This window comes from Pelobates fuscus, chromosome 5 (genome assembly GCF_036172605.1).
Source record: "Pelobates fuscus isolate aPelFus1 chromosome 5, aPelFus1.pri, whole genome shotgun sequence".
Classification (NCBI taxonomy): Eukaryota; Metazoa; Chordata; class Amphibia; order Anura; family Pelobatidae; genus Pelobates; species Pelobates fuscus.
Genome location: NC_086321.1, coordinates 29,416,805 through 29,434,727, shown reverse-complemented (window position 1 = coordinate 29,434,727; position 17,923 = coordinate 29,416,805). Strand labels below are relative to the sequence as shown.

General features: G+C 40.5%; 1 protein-coding gene across 1 annotated transcript in view; it reads left to right on the top strand.

Moving 5' to 3' along the window:
* The window catches only part of SLF1 (SMC5-SMC6 complex localization factor 1), a 109,944-nt gene that overhangs the window by 24,868 nt on the left and 67,153 nt on the right, over positions 1-17,923 (top strand). Inside the window, exons 2-4 of the mRNA XM_063453690.1 lie at positions 3,601-3,717; positions 4,330-4,405; positions 15,183-15,426. Of these exons, the coding sequence (XP_063309760.1) occupies positions 3,601-3,717; positions 4,330-4,405; positions 15,183-15,426 (437 nt within the window). The remainder of the gene's footprint in view (positions 1-3,600; positions 3,718-4,329; positions 4,406-15,182; positions 15,427-17,923) is intronic.

Genomic DNA, 17,923 nt, shown 5'->3' with positions numbered 1-17,923 from the left:
TGCCACGCATGCGCATTCAACGCCACTGACGTCGGACAGGGGAGCTGATATCGGACGGGGAGGAGAGGTCACCAGCGCCGAGGGAGCCCGGCGCTGAATTAAGGTAAGCTGCTGAAGGGGTTTTAACCCCTTCAGCGCCACGGGAGGGGGACCCTGAGGGTGGGGGCCCCCTCAGGCACTATAGTGTCAGGAAAACTGCTTTGTTTTTGGAAAAGTAAAATAAACCTGGCCACTGGGCCATTTTCTGTCAATATAGTGCCAATTTGTATTTGTTAGCAGCTTAGTTGCACACTTTGTTTAGAAACACCTCTTCATCACTTTAAGCATTTATGGTTTAACTTTGAATCCTCAGAATTGTGGCTAATGCAGCTTAGCTGCTAAGTCACAGTTATTGAAAATTGCAGGGTAAAACCTTTCACTGGATGGCAGCCGATTGCAGAATATGGACAATGTAGGGCAGAAAAAAAAAAAAATAATATATATATATGTATATATATATGTTCAGCTAGGAGTGGGCATTATAAATTTGAGATGATTAACCTGTGCCATGTCAGAAGGTGTGAAAAGTTCTTGCCCCAAGGACACTGAACTGAGCTGCTCAGGGCGAGAATAGAACCTTCCATTTACTGTTCACTCGTGGACAGAAGAGGAGCGTGGATGTCTGTACTCGCGAGTTACCATTAAGTACACTCGCGGGTATGTCTGTACACGCGAGTGTATGTAAAGCGGGGTATGCCTGTGTATTCTTTTGACCTCTGCTTGTTTTTGACCTAGATTATTTTTTGACAGGCTTGTTTGCTTAACGTGAGGAATTTCATTTAAACCGGTTATAAGGATCAGAAAGATATCTGATGTTTCTCTTTCCATTTTTTGGTTCTCTTTAGGCTTTGGATAACACCTGTCAGATGGATTGCTTAGTTTCTCCTCCTCTCTTCATATACCCTGTAATGGATATAATAACAAAACATAATCTGACAGACACATGTCAATGAAGTATGTTTTTATTTCTTGTTTGAGAAATGGACATACCTCAGGAATATTTTTTCGGGGGACATGGCATTACTGATTGAGTAAACTTGACTGTATAGTAATAACGTCACTCACAGGGAGGACAAGTTCAGGTAGTAGTGGAGACGATTTGAATGGCTTTAGAGAGTATGATTTTCAGGTAAAGGTGGGACATGCAGTAGGTGGTTGAAATGCAAGTGGTGGTGTGAAATATAAGAGAGAATGGAAGATCTGGTGGATTGAATGGTATGACTGAAAATGGTCTGCTAGTGACATTGAAAACCGAAAGATGTTCTAAGGTTGCCAAGGAAAACGTTGCGTAGGGCCTATGATTGATCATTGTAGGACACCAACATAATGTGGCAGGGAAAATGATGAATTGCCAGAGGAGACAGAGATACTGAAGATGTAAAATGTCAGCAAAGAAGGAGCAATGTTATGAATGCTAGTAGAGCACAGCATGTATAGAAGCAATTTAGTAAGAAAAAAGCATGTTTGGCTGTGACCTGATCATACCTCCCAAGTGTCCCTATTTAGGAGGGACAGCCCCTCTTTTCTATCCTAGCGTCCCTTTTTTTTTATAGGAACTCCATATTGTTGGTGTGTCTGAGTATATAACAGAGCTCCTCTGCAAAAAAAAAAAAACCTAACAGGAATGTGTCTTTAAACTACAAATGAATGTGTTTAGAAATCAATCTATGTAAGTAGGATATGTTGGTTTTGTCCTAAATCTAAATTTTATTTGCATACATTGTTAATAGTAAGTTACCTAGATATTTTCAACCCCAGCAATTATAGTGTCCCTCTTTGACCATTCGAAATGTTTGGAGGTGTGCATGAGTCTCATAGCTGATTTAAATATGTTTGGAATAGAGCAGTTCGGAAGGCGCTGGCGATCAACGGTAGCTGAGATCCATAAGGACTAATAGGGAATAGTCCCTTTTGGATTTTGCAGAGATCATCTCCGTAAAGGCCATTGTCAGGAAGACAGCCACTAGAGGTGCATTAAACCCTGCAATTCAGGGATAAAATGACAGGACTACTGCACCCAGACCACTTTTTTGAGATAAAATGGTCTGGGTGACTGTAGTGATGCTTTAAGGGATGAGCCTTGAGTGTAAGAGAGAGCAATGGGGTGGGCGGGAGCAGAGTCGAATTTGAAGGGTGGCCGGTAACTGATGTGGTGATACACATGTTAAATTAAGAGAAACAAAAATGTCTCGGATGGCAGTGATCTTGTCCTTGAATTGAGTGTCACGGTTTTGGATAAGTACGGAAGAAGATTTGTGGAGGTGAAGAAGTAAGAAAGAAAGTAGGGTGGTTGGATAAAAATGAGGAGAGAAAATGTAATCAAATACGATTGTCTAGTGAGTGAACAAGCTGACTTGTAACAAAACTGGCCTGGAATAAACGTTTTACAGCACCAATTTGATCAATGTTGATTTTATAAGTGGCGGTTGATGTCTTTGTTGAATTGAACAGTGAACGGTGATATTGGCAGTTTTTTCAAGAGCCAAGGGAATTTTGTTCCAGAAATAAGCCTTTCTATTGGAGACTTTGTATGGAAGGCAGAATACATTTCAAAGAATCTGAATGCTTTCATGCACACCAGAAATAAAATGTAAACTTCACATTTCATTTTAAGGTGTTTTTATTTAGAGTAAAACTAATTTTAATAAAGTTGTTTTTGATTATGAAAAATTAAATATAGAAGAAATCGGCAGTGGCAAGAATCAATGCCAAGTAGGTTATTAAAGGAACACTACAGCATTAAGAATACAAAGCTGTATTCCTAACGCTGTAGTGTTTTCCTCTACGTTTAGTTTAAGGTCCTCCCACCCTCCAAAAAGAAATATGATTTTAAAAAATGGGGGGAATAGGTTTTACTCTGCTTTTTCCCCCCAGAGCTGTGACTCTGTCTCTGCAACATCACGCCAACTTTTTTAATCTTCATTTTTGTTGCTGTGCTTCTTTAATGAAATGGAATTGACTTAGTTCTCATAGTGGAAGTGCCTCCAGTGGCGTTCAGGGAGACAGCCACTAGGGTTGTATTCAACCCTACAATGTATGCATGGTATCTAATAAATGTCAATGCTTTTTACACTGCAGAGATAATCCTAAAGGACCACTGAACCCTGACCACTTCTTTGAGATGAACTGGTTTGGGTCCGTTCAATTCAGTAGTGTAAAAACAAACAAACAAATAGGTATACCATACAGTTGACGTTGTCCTCACATTAATAATGTGTCAGAAGTCAAGTCACGGTCACTTTAAAATCATACATATGGATGAAGTATATATGTGTAAGCACAATGGAAAGCATTGATACTTGTAAGCAGGGATTTCTTCTATTTATTTATTTATTTTTATGTATATCTTTTTAAGATGCCCTAGAAGAGCTGGGGTAATTGGAAATACTGACCTGGTTCTGTCAACACTTTTTGTGTTGTGTGGTGTTTGCATATTTTTTGTTTCTTGTTTTGATAATAGTTTTCAGTTTTTTTGTTTTTTTTTTGCATTATTCCTTAAAATACATTGTCCTCCTTTTTTTCTGCAGTATTGCTTAAATATTTTATGTATGTATTTTGCAGATGGAAATAGCTTTGCAAAATAAACTAGTAGTTCAACTGACTGGTTTTAAGGGGAGTGAGAAAGAAGAACTAATTGAGTTGCTATTCACACTTGATTGTGTATTTATTGATTCTGAGGTGAGTAACACATTTATTATACTTACTAATATTCTGCTTTTCTATCATATTTACATTTCTTGGGGGGGACAATGAAGTTTTTTTTCTGAGGCTGAAGGCTGATCTTTCCTCACACCCCTAGACAAATGGTCCTCCACAATTATATTGATGTCAGACACCATTTTGCCTTAAAATCTGTGCAAATTAGATTGTCTGTAGGGCTGCTTGCATTACATATGATTCAATGATGTAAAGATGTAAGACAGCTCATGATTGGACAGCTACAGAAAGTTTGGGAGGGGGGGAGGAATGGAGGGTTTACAGTAGCTACAGGTACTATATCTGCAGCTACTGCAAGCCAACATTACATTCACCATTAAAAAAAGAAAACATACACAAATGTTTATCTGTGGTGCATTCAATTGTTTTTCTTTTTAATGGAGTGTTTTTTAAACTAATTTTTTTTAAAACTAATGAAACCAAATGGGATTTGAAAGTTAAATTTGATTTGTTATTGCTTTCTTATGTATAAACCAACATATGGCAGAATCAAAATAAACTTTATGTACAGGACAGTTGGAAAAATCCAGTCACGTGTTTATTAAGTCAGCAAATCTATAATATGTTTCCCAGATTTTTGAAAACTGCACACATTTAATTGCCAAGAAACCCTGCAGAAGTGAGAAGTGGCTTGCAGCCTGTGCATCAGGTCAGTGACTACTATTACTTCACCAAACTTGTATTTCCTAAAATTCAAATTGCAGATTACCTAAACCCTCCCCCCCCTAATTATGAGCATATTTGAATAGGTATTCAGAATCTTTACATTGGCCAAACATACAATATCTATTACAAACATACAATATAACATTATAATATATTTTATAGAAGCTGGTCTGTTTTAACACAAGTAGAATGTGGGGATTCCTTCCCATTTCTGGGACACAGTTAAAGGGACACTATAGTCACCAGAACAACTACAGCTTATTGAATTTGTTCTGATGAGTAGAATCATTCCTTTCAGACTTTTTGCTGTAAACAATGTATTTTCAGACAAAATGCAGTGTTTACATTACAGCCTAGTGATGACTTCACTGGCCACTCCTCAGATGTCTGTTAGAGATCCTTCCTGGGTCATGGCTGCCTAAAATGCATCCAAACATTCCGTATCTCCTCCCTCTGCATGCAGACACTGAACTTTCCTCATAGAGATTCATTGATTCAATTCATCTCTATGAGGAGATGCCGATTGGATAGGGCTGTGTTTGAATTGTGTTGGCTCTGCCCTTGATCTGCCTTTTTGTCAGTCTCAGCCAATCCTATGGAGAAGCATTGTGATTGGATCAGGCTACCACTTCTGATGATGTCAGCAGACTGCTTGTTTTTCTGAGTCTAACAGCTTGCAGATTTACAGCTTCAGGCTTAAATACAGTAAGATTTTTACTATATTTATGGAGGCATGAGGGTCCCAGGGGGGCTAGGTGGTGGTTTTAACAATATAGGGTCAGGAATACATGTTTGTGTTCCTGACCCTATAGTGTTCCTTTAATCAGCTGTGAGAGACCTAACAATACACTTAATCTCCACACTGGTCATACCATGAAAGTTGTTTTTTGTCATGAAATGTATGCAGTATATCTAATTGAAACCTGTTGCAATGATTATTTGTAAAACCAGGCTGGTAATGGCTGATTGTTGGTAAATACGTTGTCTCACAGCTTTCAGGTTAAAGCTAAAAAAACAAACAAAAAAAAACCCTGTGCAACTTAAAAAGTACTTGACATAGTTTATATGTAAGTACTTGCCTTAAAAAAAAAAAAAAAAAGCTACTAACGCTAAACATTAAAATAGTACAATACATCATGTCATAAACTAGGCGATTGGATAAATGAGAGACATGATGTAGTATAAGACATGCTTAGTCTTAGCTAGAACATGTATTTATACTGTATTTTTAATTTTGATAAGTGACAAGTCTGTAATTTGATTGACAACATGTTTTCTGAAATTGCACCAGTATTTTGTGTACACGTGAGGTGACTAGATATGCTTGTATTTTAATTCACGAGACATGCTAATGAATAGCACAATGCTTTTTATGACTTCTGTTTATGAGCAGCATAGCTTTCTTATCCAAGTTGTAAATCAAGCACATTGTTGTGGACCAGTAAGGTGCTCATTGTAGTATGTGATAAGTAACTTCAAAACAGAGAAAAATTATTTAACCATATGAAGTCCTCCCCATCAGGCCCAAAAAATGATCTGGTTTTAAGGTATTTTTCCTTTAGTTGCCAAATTGTGTAAAATGGCAGGAAAATCTGTAAAAGTAAAGTGCCGTGTAATAGTCTGATTTTATAAAATGTGTGTTTACTAGAACCTTTTTTTTTTCATCACTTTTTATTTGAGTTTACATTATAATAGTAGCAGAGAAATAGTAAAAAAACATAGGTGCATCGAGAAAGATATCACAAATAAATGGGTAGGTACAAAAGCTTATAATATTCTGCTCCTGCTTGTGTCTCCTTATTTCTGGAACTACTTTTTACCACCTTTCCGCTTTGTTGCTGTTCTAAAGGGGGGGGCTTAAAAAAATAAATTTACACTCCTATGCATATAGTGCAGTGCAGGGTGTGTATAATGAATGTAGTGTGTTTGTAGTGAATGCAGATTATGGATAATGAATGTAGTGTGTTTGTAGTGAGTGCAGTGTGTATAATGAATGTAGTGTGTTTGTAGTGAGTGCAGGGTGTATAATAAATTTAGTGTGTTTGTAGTGAGTGCAGAGTGTGTATAATGAATGTAGTGTGTTTGTTGTGAGTGCAGTGTGTGTATAATGAATGTAGTGTGTTTGTTGTGAGTGCAGTGTGTGTATAATGAATGCAGTGTGTTTGTAGTGAGTGCAGATTGTGTATAGTAAATGTAGTGTGTTTGTGGTGAGAGCAGAGTGTGTATAATGAATGTAGTGTGTTTGTAGTGAGTGCAGAATGTGTATAATGAATGTAGTGTGTGTAGTGAGTGCAGTGTGTATAATGAATGTAGTGTGTAGTGAGTGCAAAGTGTGTATAGTGAATGCAGAGTGTGTATAATGAATGTAGTGTGTTTGTAGTAAGTGCAGTGTGTATAATAAATTTAGTGTGTTTGTAGTGAGTGCAGAGTGTGTATAATGAATGTAGTGTGTTTGTTGTGAGTGCAGTGTGTGTATAATGAATGCAGTGTGTTTGTAGTGAGTGCAGATTGTGTATAGTAAATGTAGTGTGTTTGTGGTGAGAGCAGAGTGTGTATAATGAAGTGTTTGTAGTGAGTGCAGTGTTTATAATAAATGTAGTGTGTTTGTAGTGAGTGCAGAATGTGTATAATGAATGTAGTGTGTGTAGTGAGTGCAGTGTGCATAATGAATGTAGTGTGTAGTGAGTGCAAAGTGTGTATAGTGAATGTAGTGTGTTTGTAGTGAGTGCAGAGTGTGTATAATGAATGTAGTGTGTTTGTTGTGAGTGCAGTGTGTGTATAATGAATGTAGTGTGTTTGTTGTGAGTGCAGTGTGTGTATAATGAATGTAGTGTGTTTGTTGTGAGTGCAGTGTGTGTATAATGAATGCAGTGTGTTTGTAGTGAGTGCAGATTGTGTATAGTAAATGTAGTGTGTTTGTGGTGAGAGCAGAGTGTGTATAATGAAGTGTTTGTAGTGAGTGCAGTGTTTATAATAAATGTAGTGTGTTTGTAGTGAGTGCAGAATGTGTATAATGAATGTAGTGTGTGTAGTGAGTGCAGTGTGTGTATAATGAATGCAGTGTGTTTGTAGTGAGTGCAGATTGTGTATAGTAAATGTAGTGTGTTTGTGGTGAGAGCAGAGTGTGTATAATGAAGTGTTTGTAGTGAGTGCAGTGTTTATAATAAATGTAGTGTGTTTGTAGTGAGTGCAGAATGTGTATAATGAATGTAGTGTGTGTAGTGAGTGCAGTGTGTGTATAATGAATGCAGTGTGTTTGTAGTGAGTGCAGATTGTGTATAGTAAATGGAGTGTGTTTGTGGTGAGAGCAGAGTGTGTATAATGAAGTGTTTGTAGTGAGTGCAGTGTTTATAATAAATGTAGTGTGTTTGTAGTGAGTGCAGAATGTGTATAATGAATGTAGTGTGTAGTGAGTGCAAAGTGTGTATAGTGAATGTAGTGTGTTTGTAGTGAGTGCAGAGTGTGTATGATGAATGTAGTGTGTTTGTAGTGAGTGCAGAGTGTGTATAATGAATGTAGTGTGTGTGTGTGCTGGATGAAGTGTGTGTGTGTGCTGGATGAAGTGTGTGTGTGTGCTGGATGAAGTGTGTGTGTGTGCTGGATGAAGTGTGTGTGTGTGTGTGCTTGATGAAGTGTGTGTGTGTGTGTGTGCCGGATGATGTGTATGTGTGTGTGTGTGCTGGATGATGTGTGTGTGTGTGTGTGTGTGTGTGCTGGATGAAGTGTGTTTGTGCTGGATGAAGTGTGTGTGAACTGGATGAAGTGTGTGTGTGCGCTGGATGATGTGTGTCTGTGTGCGCTGGATGATGTGTGTGTGTGCTGGATGATGTGTGTGTGTGTGTGTGTGTGCTGGATTATGTGTTTGTGTGTGTGTGTGCTGGATGATGATGTGTGTGTGTGTGCTGGATGAAGTGTGTGTGTGTGTGCTGGATGAAGTGTGTGTGCTGGATGAAGTGTGTGTGTGTGTGTGCTGGATGATGCGTATGTGTGTGTGTGTGCTGGATGAACTGTGTGTGCTGGATGATGTGTGTGTGTGTGTGCTGGATGAAGTGTGTGTGAACTGGATTAAGTGTGTGTGTGCGCTGGATGATGTGTGTCTGTGTGCGCTGGATGATGTGTGTGTGTGCTGGATGATGTGTGTGTGTGTGTGTGTGTGCTGGATTACGTGTTTGTGTGTGTGTGCTGGATGATGATGTGTGTGTGTGTGCTGGATGAAGTGTGTGTGTGTGTGTGCTGGATGAAGTGTGTGTGCTGGATGAAGTGTGTGTGTGTGTGTGTGCTGGATGATGTGTATGTGTGTGTGTGTGCTGGATGAAGTGTGTGTGCTGGATGAAGTGTGTGTGAACTGGATGATGTGTGTCTGTGTGCGCTGGATGATGTGTGTGTGTGCTGGATTATGTGTGTGTGTGTGTGTGTGTGTGCTGGATTATGTGTGTGTGCTGGATTATGTGTGTGTGTGTGTGTGTGCTGGATTATGTGTGTGTGTGTGTGTGTGCTGGATTGTGTGTGTGTGTGTGTGTGCTGGATTATGTGTGTGTGTGCTGGATTATGTGTGTGTGTGTGCTGGATTATGTGTGTGTGTGCTGGATTATGTGTGTGTGTGTGTGTGCTGGATTATGTGTGTGTGTGTGCTGAGAAATAGTAAAAAAACATAGGTGCATCGAGAAAGATATCACAAATAAATGGGTAGGTACAAAAGCTTATAATATTCTGCTCCTGCTTGTGTCTCCTTATTTCTGGAACTACTTTTTACCACCTTTCCGCTTTGTTGCTGTTCTAAAGGGGGGGGCTTAAAAAAATAAATTTACACTCCTATGCATATAGTGCAGTGCAGGGTGTGTATAATGAATGTAGTGTGTTTGTAGTGAATGCAGATTATGGATAATGAATGTAGTGTGTTTGTAGTGAGTGCAGTGTGTATAATGAATGTAGTGTGTTTGTAGTGAGTGCAGGGTGTATAATAAATTTAGTGTGTTTGTAGTGAGTGCAGAGTGTGTATAATGAATGTAGTGTGTTTGTTGTGAGTGCAGTGTGTGTATAATGAATGTAGTGTGTTTGTTGTGAGTGCAGTGTGTGTATAATGAATGCAGTGTGTTTGTAGTGAGTGCAGATTGTGTATAGTAAATGTAGTGTGTTTGTGGTGAGAGCAGAGTGTGTATAATGAATGTAGTGTGTTTGTAGTGAGTGCAGAATGTGTATAATGAATGTAGTGTGTGTAGTGAGTGCAGTGTGTATAATGAATGTAGTGTGTAGTGAGTGCAAAGTGTGTATAGTGAATGCAGAGTGTGTATAATGAATGTAGTGTGTTTGTAGTAAGTGCAGTGTGTATAATAAATTTAGTGTGTTTGTAGTGAGTGCAGAGTGTGTATAATGAATGTAGTGTGTTTGTTGTGAGTGCAGTGTGTGTATAATGAATGCAGTGTGTTTGTAGTGAGTGCAGATTGTGTATAGTAAATGTAGTGTGTTTGTGGTGAGAGCAGAGTGTGTATAATGAAGTGTTTGTAGTGAGTGCAGTGTTTATAATAAATGTAGTGTGTTTGTAGTGAGTGCAGAATGTGTATAATGAATGTAGTGTGTGTAGTGAGTGCAGTGTGCATAATGAATGTAGTGTGTAGTGAGTGCAAAGTGTGTATAGTGAATGTAGTGTGTTTGTAGTGAGTGCAGAGTGTGTATAATGAATGTAGTGTGTTTGTTGTGAGTGCAGTGTGTGTATAATGAATGTAGTGTGTTTGTTGTGAGTGCAGTGTGTGTATAATGAATGTAGTGTGTTTGTTGTGAGTGCAGTGTGTGTATAATGAATGCAGTGTGTTTGTAGTGAGTGCAGATTGTGTATAGTAAATGTAGTGTGTTTGTGGTGAGAGCAGAGTGTGTATAATGAAGTGTTTGTAGTGAGTGCAGTGTTTATAATAAATGTAGTGTGTTTGTAGTGAGTGCAGAATGTGTATAATGAATGTAGTGTGTGTAGTGAGTGCAGTGTGTGTATAATGAATGCAGTGTGTTTGTAGTGAGTGCAGATTGTGTATAGTAAATGTAGTGTGTTTGTGGTGAGAGCAGAGTGTGTATAATGAAGTGTTTGTAGTGAGTGCAGTGTTTATAATAAATGTAGTGTGTTTGTAGTGAGTGCAGAATGTGTATAATGAATGTAGTGTGTGTAGTGAGTGCAGTGTGTGTATAATGAATGCAGTGTGTTTGTAGTGAGTGCAGATTGTGTATAGTAAATGGAGTGTGTTTGTGGTGAGAGCAGAGTGTGTATAATGAAGTGTTTGTAGTGAGTGCAGTGTTTATAATAAATGTAGTGTGTTTGTAGTGAGTGCAGAATGTGTATAATGAATGTAGTGTGTAGTGAGTGCAAAGTGTGTATAGTGAATGTAGTGTGTTTGTAGTGAGTGCAGAGTGTGTATGATGAATGTAGTGTGTTTGTAGTGAGTGCAGAGTGTGTATAATGAATGTAGTGTGTGTGTGTGCTGGATGAAGTGTGTGTGTGTGCTGGATGAAGTGTGTGTGTGTGCTGGATGAAGTGTGTGTGTGTGCTGGATGAAGTGTGTGTGTGTGTGTGCTTGATGAAGTGTGTGTGTGTGTGTGTGCCGGATGATGTGTATGTGTGTGTGTGTGCTGGATGATGTGTGTGTGTGTGTGTGTGTGTGCTGGATGAAGTGTGTTTGTGCTGGATGAAGTGTGTGTGAACTGGATGAAGTGTGTGTGTGCGCTGGATGATGTGTGTCTGTGTGCGCTGGATGATGTGTGTGTGTGCTGGATGATGTGTGTGTGTGTGTGTGTGTGCTGGATTATGTGTTTGTGTGTGTGTGTGCTGGATGATGATGTGTGTGTGTGTGCTGGATGAAGTGTGTGTGTGTGTGCTGGATGAAGTGTGTGTGCTGGATGAAGTGTGTGTGTGTGTGTGCTGGATGATGCGTATGTGTGTGTGTGTGCTGGATGAACTGTGTGTGCTGGATGATGTGTGTGTGTGTGTGCTGGATGAAGTGTGTGTGAACTGGATTAAGTGTGTGTGTGCGCTGGATGATGTGTGTCTGTGTGCGCTGGATGATGTGTGTGTGTGCTGGATGATGTGTGTGTGTGTGTGTGTGTGCTGGATTACGTGTTTGTGTGTGTGTGCTGGATGATGATGTGTGTGTGTGTGCTGGATGAAGTGTGTGTGTGTGTGTGCTGGATGAAGTGTGTGTGTGTGTGTGTGCTGGATGATGTGTATGTGTGTGTGTGTGCTGGATGAAGTGTGTGTGCTGGATGAAGTGTGTGTGAACTGGATGATGTGTGTCTGTGTGCGCTGGATGATGTGTGTGTGTGCTGGATTATGTGTGTGTGTGTGTGTGTGTGTGTGCTGGATTATGTGTGTGTGCTGGATTATGTGTGTGTGTGTGTGTGTGCTGGATTATGTGTGTGTGTGTGTGTGCTGGATTGTGTGTGTGTGTGTGTGTGCTGGATTATGTGTGTGTGTGCTGGATTATGTGTGTGTGTGTGCTGGATTATGTGTGTGTGTGCTGGATTATGTGTGTGTGTGTGTGTGCTGGATTATGTGTGTGTGTGTGCTGGATTATGTGTGTGTGTGTGTGTGTGCTGGATTATGTGTGTGTGTGCTGGATTATGTGTGTGTGTGTGTGTGTGTGCTGGATTATGTGTGTGTGTGTTGGATTATGTGTGTGTGTGTGCTGGATTATGTGTGTGTGTGCTGGATTATGTGTGTGTGTGTGTGTGCTGGATTATGTGTGTGTGTGTTGGATTATGTGTGTGTGTGTGTGCTGGATTATGTGTGTGTGTGCTGGATTATGTGTGTGTGTGTGTGTGCTGGATTATGTGTGTGTGTGTGCTGGATTATGTGTGTGTGTGTGCTGGATTATGTGTGTGTGTGCTGGATTATGTGTGTGTGTGTGTGTGTGTGTGCTGGATTATGTGTGTGTGTGTGTGCTGGATTATGTGTGTGTGTGTGTGTGTGTGTGTGTGCTGGATTATGTGTGTGTGTGTGTGTGTGTGTGTGTGTGTGTGCTGGATTATGTGTGTGTGTGTGTGTGTGTGTGCTGGATTATGTGTGTGTGTGTGTGCTGGGTTATGTGTGTGTGTGTGTGTGTGTGTGCTGGATTATGTGTGTGTGTGCTGGATTATGTGTGTGTGTGTGCTGGATTATGTGTGTGTGTGTGTGTGTGCTGGATTATGTGTGTGTGTGTGTGTGTGCTGGATTATGTGTGTGTGTGTGTGCTGGATTATGTGTGTGTGTGTGTGTGTGCTGGATTATGTGTGTGTGTGTGTGCTGGATTATGTGTGTGTGTGTGTGTGCTGGATTATGTGTGTGTGTGTGTGTGTGTGTGTGCTGGATTATGTGTGTGTGTGTGCTGGATTATGTGTGTGTGTGTGCTGGATTATGTGTGTGTGTGTGTGTGTGCTGGATTATGTGTGTGTGTGCTGGATTATGTGTGTGTGTGCTGGATTATGTGTGTGTGTGTGTGTGTGTGCTGGATTATGTGTGTGTGTGTGTTGGATTATGTGTGTGTGTGTGTGTGTGTGTGTGCTGGATTATGTGTGTGTGTGTTGGATTATGTGTGTGTGTGTGCTGGATTATGTGTGTGTGTGCTGGATTATGTGTGTGTGTGTTGGATTATGTGTGTGTGTGTGCTGGATTATGTGTGTGTGTGCTGGATTATGTGTGTGTGTGTGTGCTGGATTATGTGTGTGTGTGTGCTGGATTATGTGTGTGTGTGTGCTGGATTATGTGTGTGTGTGTGTGTGTGCTGGATTATGTGTGTGTGTGCTGGATTATGTGTGTGTGTGTGTGTGTGTGTGTGTGTGTGTGTGCTGGATTATGTGTGTGTGTGTGTGTGTGTGCTGGATTATGTGTGTGTGTGTGTGTGTGTGTGTGTGCTGGATTATGTGTGTGTGTGTGTGCTGGATTATGTGTGTGTGTGTGTGTGCTGGATTATGTGTGTGTGTGTGCTGGATTATGTGTGTGTGTGTGTGTGCTGGATTATGTGTGTGTGTGCTGGATTATGTGTGTGTGTGCTGGATTATGTGTGTGTGTGCTGGATTATGTGTGTGTGTGCTGGATGATGGGGGGAAGCATTTGTTTTTTAAACCTTATGTGTTTAGGTTTTTTTGTTTTATATCCCCCCTCCCTGCTTCTTACCTTGTCAGGGAGGGGGGGAGATCGCCGGGTGGTCCGGTGGAGGGAAGCAGCAGCTGCATACTGGGGCCATCACACGCTGTGTTTCCTCTCCAGCACTAATTCTCGCGAGACTTGCCTGTGCGGAGCGTTGCCATGGTAACCCGTGGCAACGCTCTTACAGCCGCGGGTCTCGCGAGAATTAGTGCTGGAGAGGAAACACAGCGAGTGAGGGCCCCTGTATGCAGGTAGCAGGGCAGGTCCTGCAGGATCACTAGCGGGAACGGCGTTCCTGCTTTGGAAAAAGTGCAGGAACGCCGTTCCCGTGCGTTCCTGCAGGACTCGAGCCCTGGTAGCAGGATTCTTGCTGTATGCAGGCGTTGCAGGATCCTTACTCTGCACATGACACAGTTTTTTTTTCTTTTTGTCATTCTGCTTTTTATTGAGGCATTAGAATGATACAAGACATACAGTGTAATCAGGAATAATGGCACATGAATAAGCATTGCAACGTGTCATAATAAGTTCCAAGAAATAAAAAGCCTTTTTTTAAGTAAGACAATATTGAGAGAGTATACAGGCTAGAGTCTAGAGCAGGGATAGGCAACCTTCGGCACTCCAGATGTTGTGGACTACATCCCCCATAATGCTCTTACACCCATAATACTGGCAAAGCATCATGGAAGGTGTAGTCCAAAACATCTGGAGTGCCAAAGGTTGCCTTTGCCTGGTCTAGAGTATGCATGTCCACAGTTTCAGAAAATGCAGTGTAGTCAGTTAGAGGTATACAGACATGCAAGAGAGATGCATAGTGTGCAACTGGGACAATATAAAGAGTATCAGGTACTAAACGGTGTCATAGAGGCAAGATAGCTCCGATATCGCTAATGGCACGGATTTCGTGCTCTCTGCAGGCAATGCAAACATCCTTTTTTTTTTTTTTTTTTTTTTTTTGCTCTATGTAGGCGCAGCTGGGCCCTTGCTATGTGGGCATTGCTGGGCCCTTGCTATGTGGGCATTGCTGGGCCCTTGCACTATGCAGGCGCTGCTAGGGTCCTTGCACTATGCAGGCGCTGCTAGGGCCCTTGCACTATGCAGGCGCTGCTAGGGCCCTTGCACTATGTGGGCACTGCTGGACCCTTGCTCTATGCAGGCGCTGCTGGGCCCTTGCTCTATGCGGGCGCTTCTGAGTTCTTGCTCTATGCGGGCGCTGCTGGGCCCTTGCTCTTTGCAGGCGCTGCTGGGCCCTTGCTCTATGCAGGTACTGCAGCATCCTTATTTTTGCATATGGTGCAGGATCCATGTTCTCTGCAGGTGGGGCAGGATTAAATTAATTTCAGTATAAAAATCTGACCTGTCAATCTGTAATTATTGAAAACAAACACTCATTCTCTGTAATGTGTTAATTTGAAATGAAACTTTCTTTTACCTCTGATCTGAGTTATGTTTTTGTGATCTTTAGATTGAGTTCAAATGGATTTGTGTTAATAAATGTGTAAATAACATAGAAGACCTTCAGCTCGTAACGGAGGGCATTTCTTTTGTATTGGCCGAACATAGTTTTGGATTTAATTGCTGTTCTGATTATCCTTTGATTTACCATTTGTCTACACCCACAATCATTTTTTTGGCTCACAGTTCATTTACTTTCCAGGAAAGTGGGTACTGACTAAAGACTACATAATTAACAGTGCAGAAAGTGGCAGATGGCTTGATGAAACGACTTACGAATGGGGATATAAAATCGAAAAAGACTTCCATTATTCACCTCAGATGCAATCTGCACCTAAAAGATGGCGCCAACACCTGACACGCACTGGTGCTCTAGGGGCCTTCAGCAGATGGAAAGTAGCCCTGCTTGTTAAAGACGGCCATAAAGAAAGGGAGGCTTTTATAAGGTAGGATGAGAGTCCCTTAAATTAAAGCTAGGAGGCAAAAACTAATCTTCGTTTGACTGTCTTCCTCCAGGGTCCTTTCTGCATGGTATGGTGTTAGAATACAGTATGCCCTGTTTGGATAAGATGTTTAGAGTTAAGTATTTGGCAGAGCAAAAAGCATGGTGGCTCCCGCCTTCCGGTACTCCAAGGGTTAACCATGTGAACACGATTTTGCCAATGTGTGTTAACTGAGAATGTTACAGAAACATTACACTTTTTTACATTTACTATTTACATAAAAACATAAAAACGTTGAAGCTGACGCGATATATTCAACAAAATTGTCTGGTTTGAATGACAAATCCAGAAAACGACACAAGTCCCAGAGACCAAAGGCAGGAAATAAAAATAATACATCCATTCAGCGATGCAGCAATTGATACCACCATAGTTCCTTTCTGCTAACAAAACCAGTGAATATATACGCAAAAATTATATTTTATATGATTTGTCCAAATTATTAATATTTTATTTATTTATTGCAAAAAAAAATTCATTTTAAAAAGGACTTTATTTCTCCCGGGATTCTTATTATACATTCAAATGTTTTTGGTTTTTGTTTGTTTGGTTTTTTTAAACCACCCCATCCCACAACAGCATTATGGGAGATGTAGTCCACAACATCTGGAGTGCCGATGGTTGCCTAACCCTGTTCTACATATGCTGTGAGCTTAAACATGCAAGCTTCTTCTTGTGGGGACTATGACTTGGAAGGTTATTCTGATGAAAGTTATTAGAAAAGGAGGTGGGAAATATGAATTCATAATTTCCAGTGTAGTCATAGTAGACTTTGATGTATTTGGTGGGTGGAGGGGTGGAATAGGTCACACGATGTGATATTCTCCACTGTCATGCTGAAAATTCTCCATTCATATGTGGAATCTTGTCAACCACCAAAGTGACATGAGGAATTGTTTTGTAGATTAGCAGTTAAGTGATCGCATCTTCGTATATTATGCTCTCTACACTGTTGCAAGTCAATTAATTGGCATAAAGATTTAGAATTGACAGCAGTAAGATCAGCCTTAGACCATCAGTTGTTAACCTGGGTCAAGACACAAATCCCCAATGGGTCCCCATGCTATTTTTTTGTTGGTCCTTAATGTTTAGATCACATCCCAGATAACTGTTTACAGTTTGTTATTTAATTTAGTGTGATTGTCTTCCCCAGTGTAATAGAGCCCCCCCATGATTATAAGAAGAAAAACCATTGTAGAACACTTAGACTTCTTACCTTCTACCCGCCTCCACCACTGCTTAGATAGAGCTCTAAACTTCTACTCAGGAGCTTCTAGTAGCTCTCTTAAGCCAAACATTTCAATGCAGCTCATAGACTGAGAGTGGCAGATGACTGTCCTCAGCAAATGAGCTAAGACTAGCACTGCCAGTCTTACGTCGGTGAAGAGCACTGCTGGCTCTCACAGAGCAGTGGTGGAGTTAGGAAGTTGTGCTTGGCGAGCAACAGGTAAGAAGTTAAACTGTTCTAAAATAGTTTACAATAGCTTAACGCCATTGCACACCTGCATTCATAACCACTACTTTGTACTGTTGTGGTAATGGTGTTTGGAGTGTTCCTTTAAGTGACATCCAAATTAACAGTTTGCTATTTGAAGGTTTGGCTTCTGATACTGTCTATATTATGTATAATAATACAAATACGGTACCAATAGATTTTAACCTACAATTAATCTATACTATTTCTTGGTTCTAAAAATAATAATAATTTAACCCACACATTCATGTTCCAGTGTTGATGATGTTCCAGTGTTGATGATCTAGTCTAAATGTAGTCTAACTGTAGATGAAAAAGACTTGGGGCTGATTATAGTCTACAGACTAGACCACCGTGTGCAATGTCAGTAGTTGGAAAGAGCAGTAAAGTATTGTCTTTGATAAAAAAATTGGTAATTAACCTGATGAAGTAAGTGTTCCCTTTTCTAAAACCATAGCATAAGCCCATCTCGAAGCTGCAGTCCAATTTTAGGCATCCGTTGTAAAGAAAGGTAAAGAAAATGATTTTAGCGCTTTCAGGAATTGTGTAGGGAGGCACAGCCAGGGGAGGAATGACTAGAGCTACATGAACAAAGTGTTTAGAAGGAACAAATATGTATTCCTAAGGTTGGATTGTTTCTTTAGCAATTTAGATTATTGTGCCCCCCCGCCCAAACAAAATAACTTAGATTTACTGCCTTATATCCCCCAGTACGCTGGTCTCATCGAATTGTGAGACGCTGTATTGCACATGTGGGACTCAGTCTCACAGTGCAATTGAAAACCCTTGCGATGTCATCACTGATGTCACTGAGTGAACTCCAGCCATGGACACGAAATATTATTTGGAATTGTTCATCTTGGATCATTTGTAGCTAGATCCTTAATTCATGTATGACATAATGCAGTGGTCTGCTGCTTTTCTATAGCTTTGTAATGACCTTTTACCATTTGTTCTTGGGAGTAG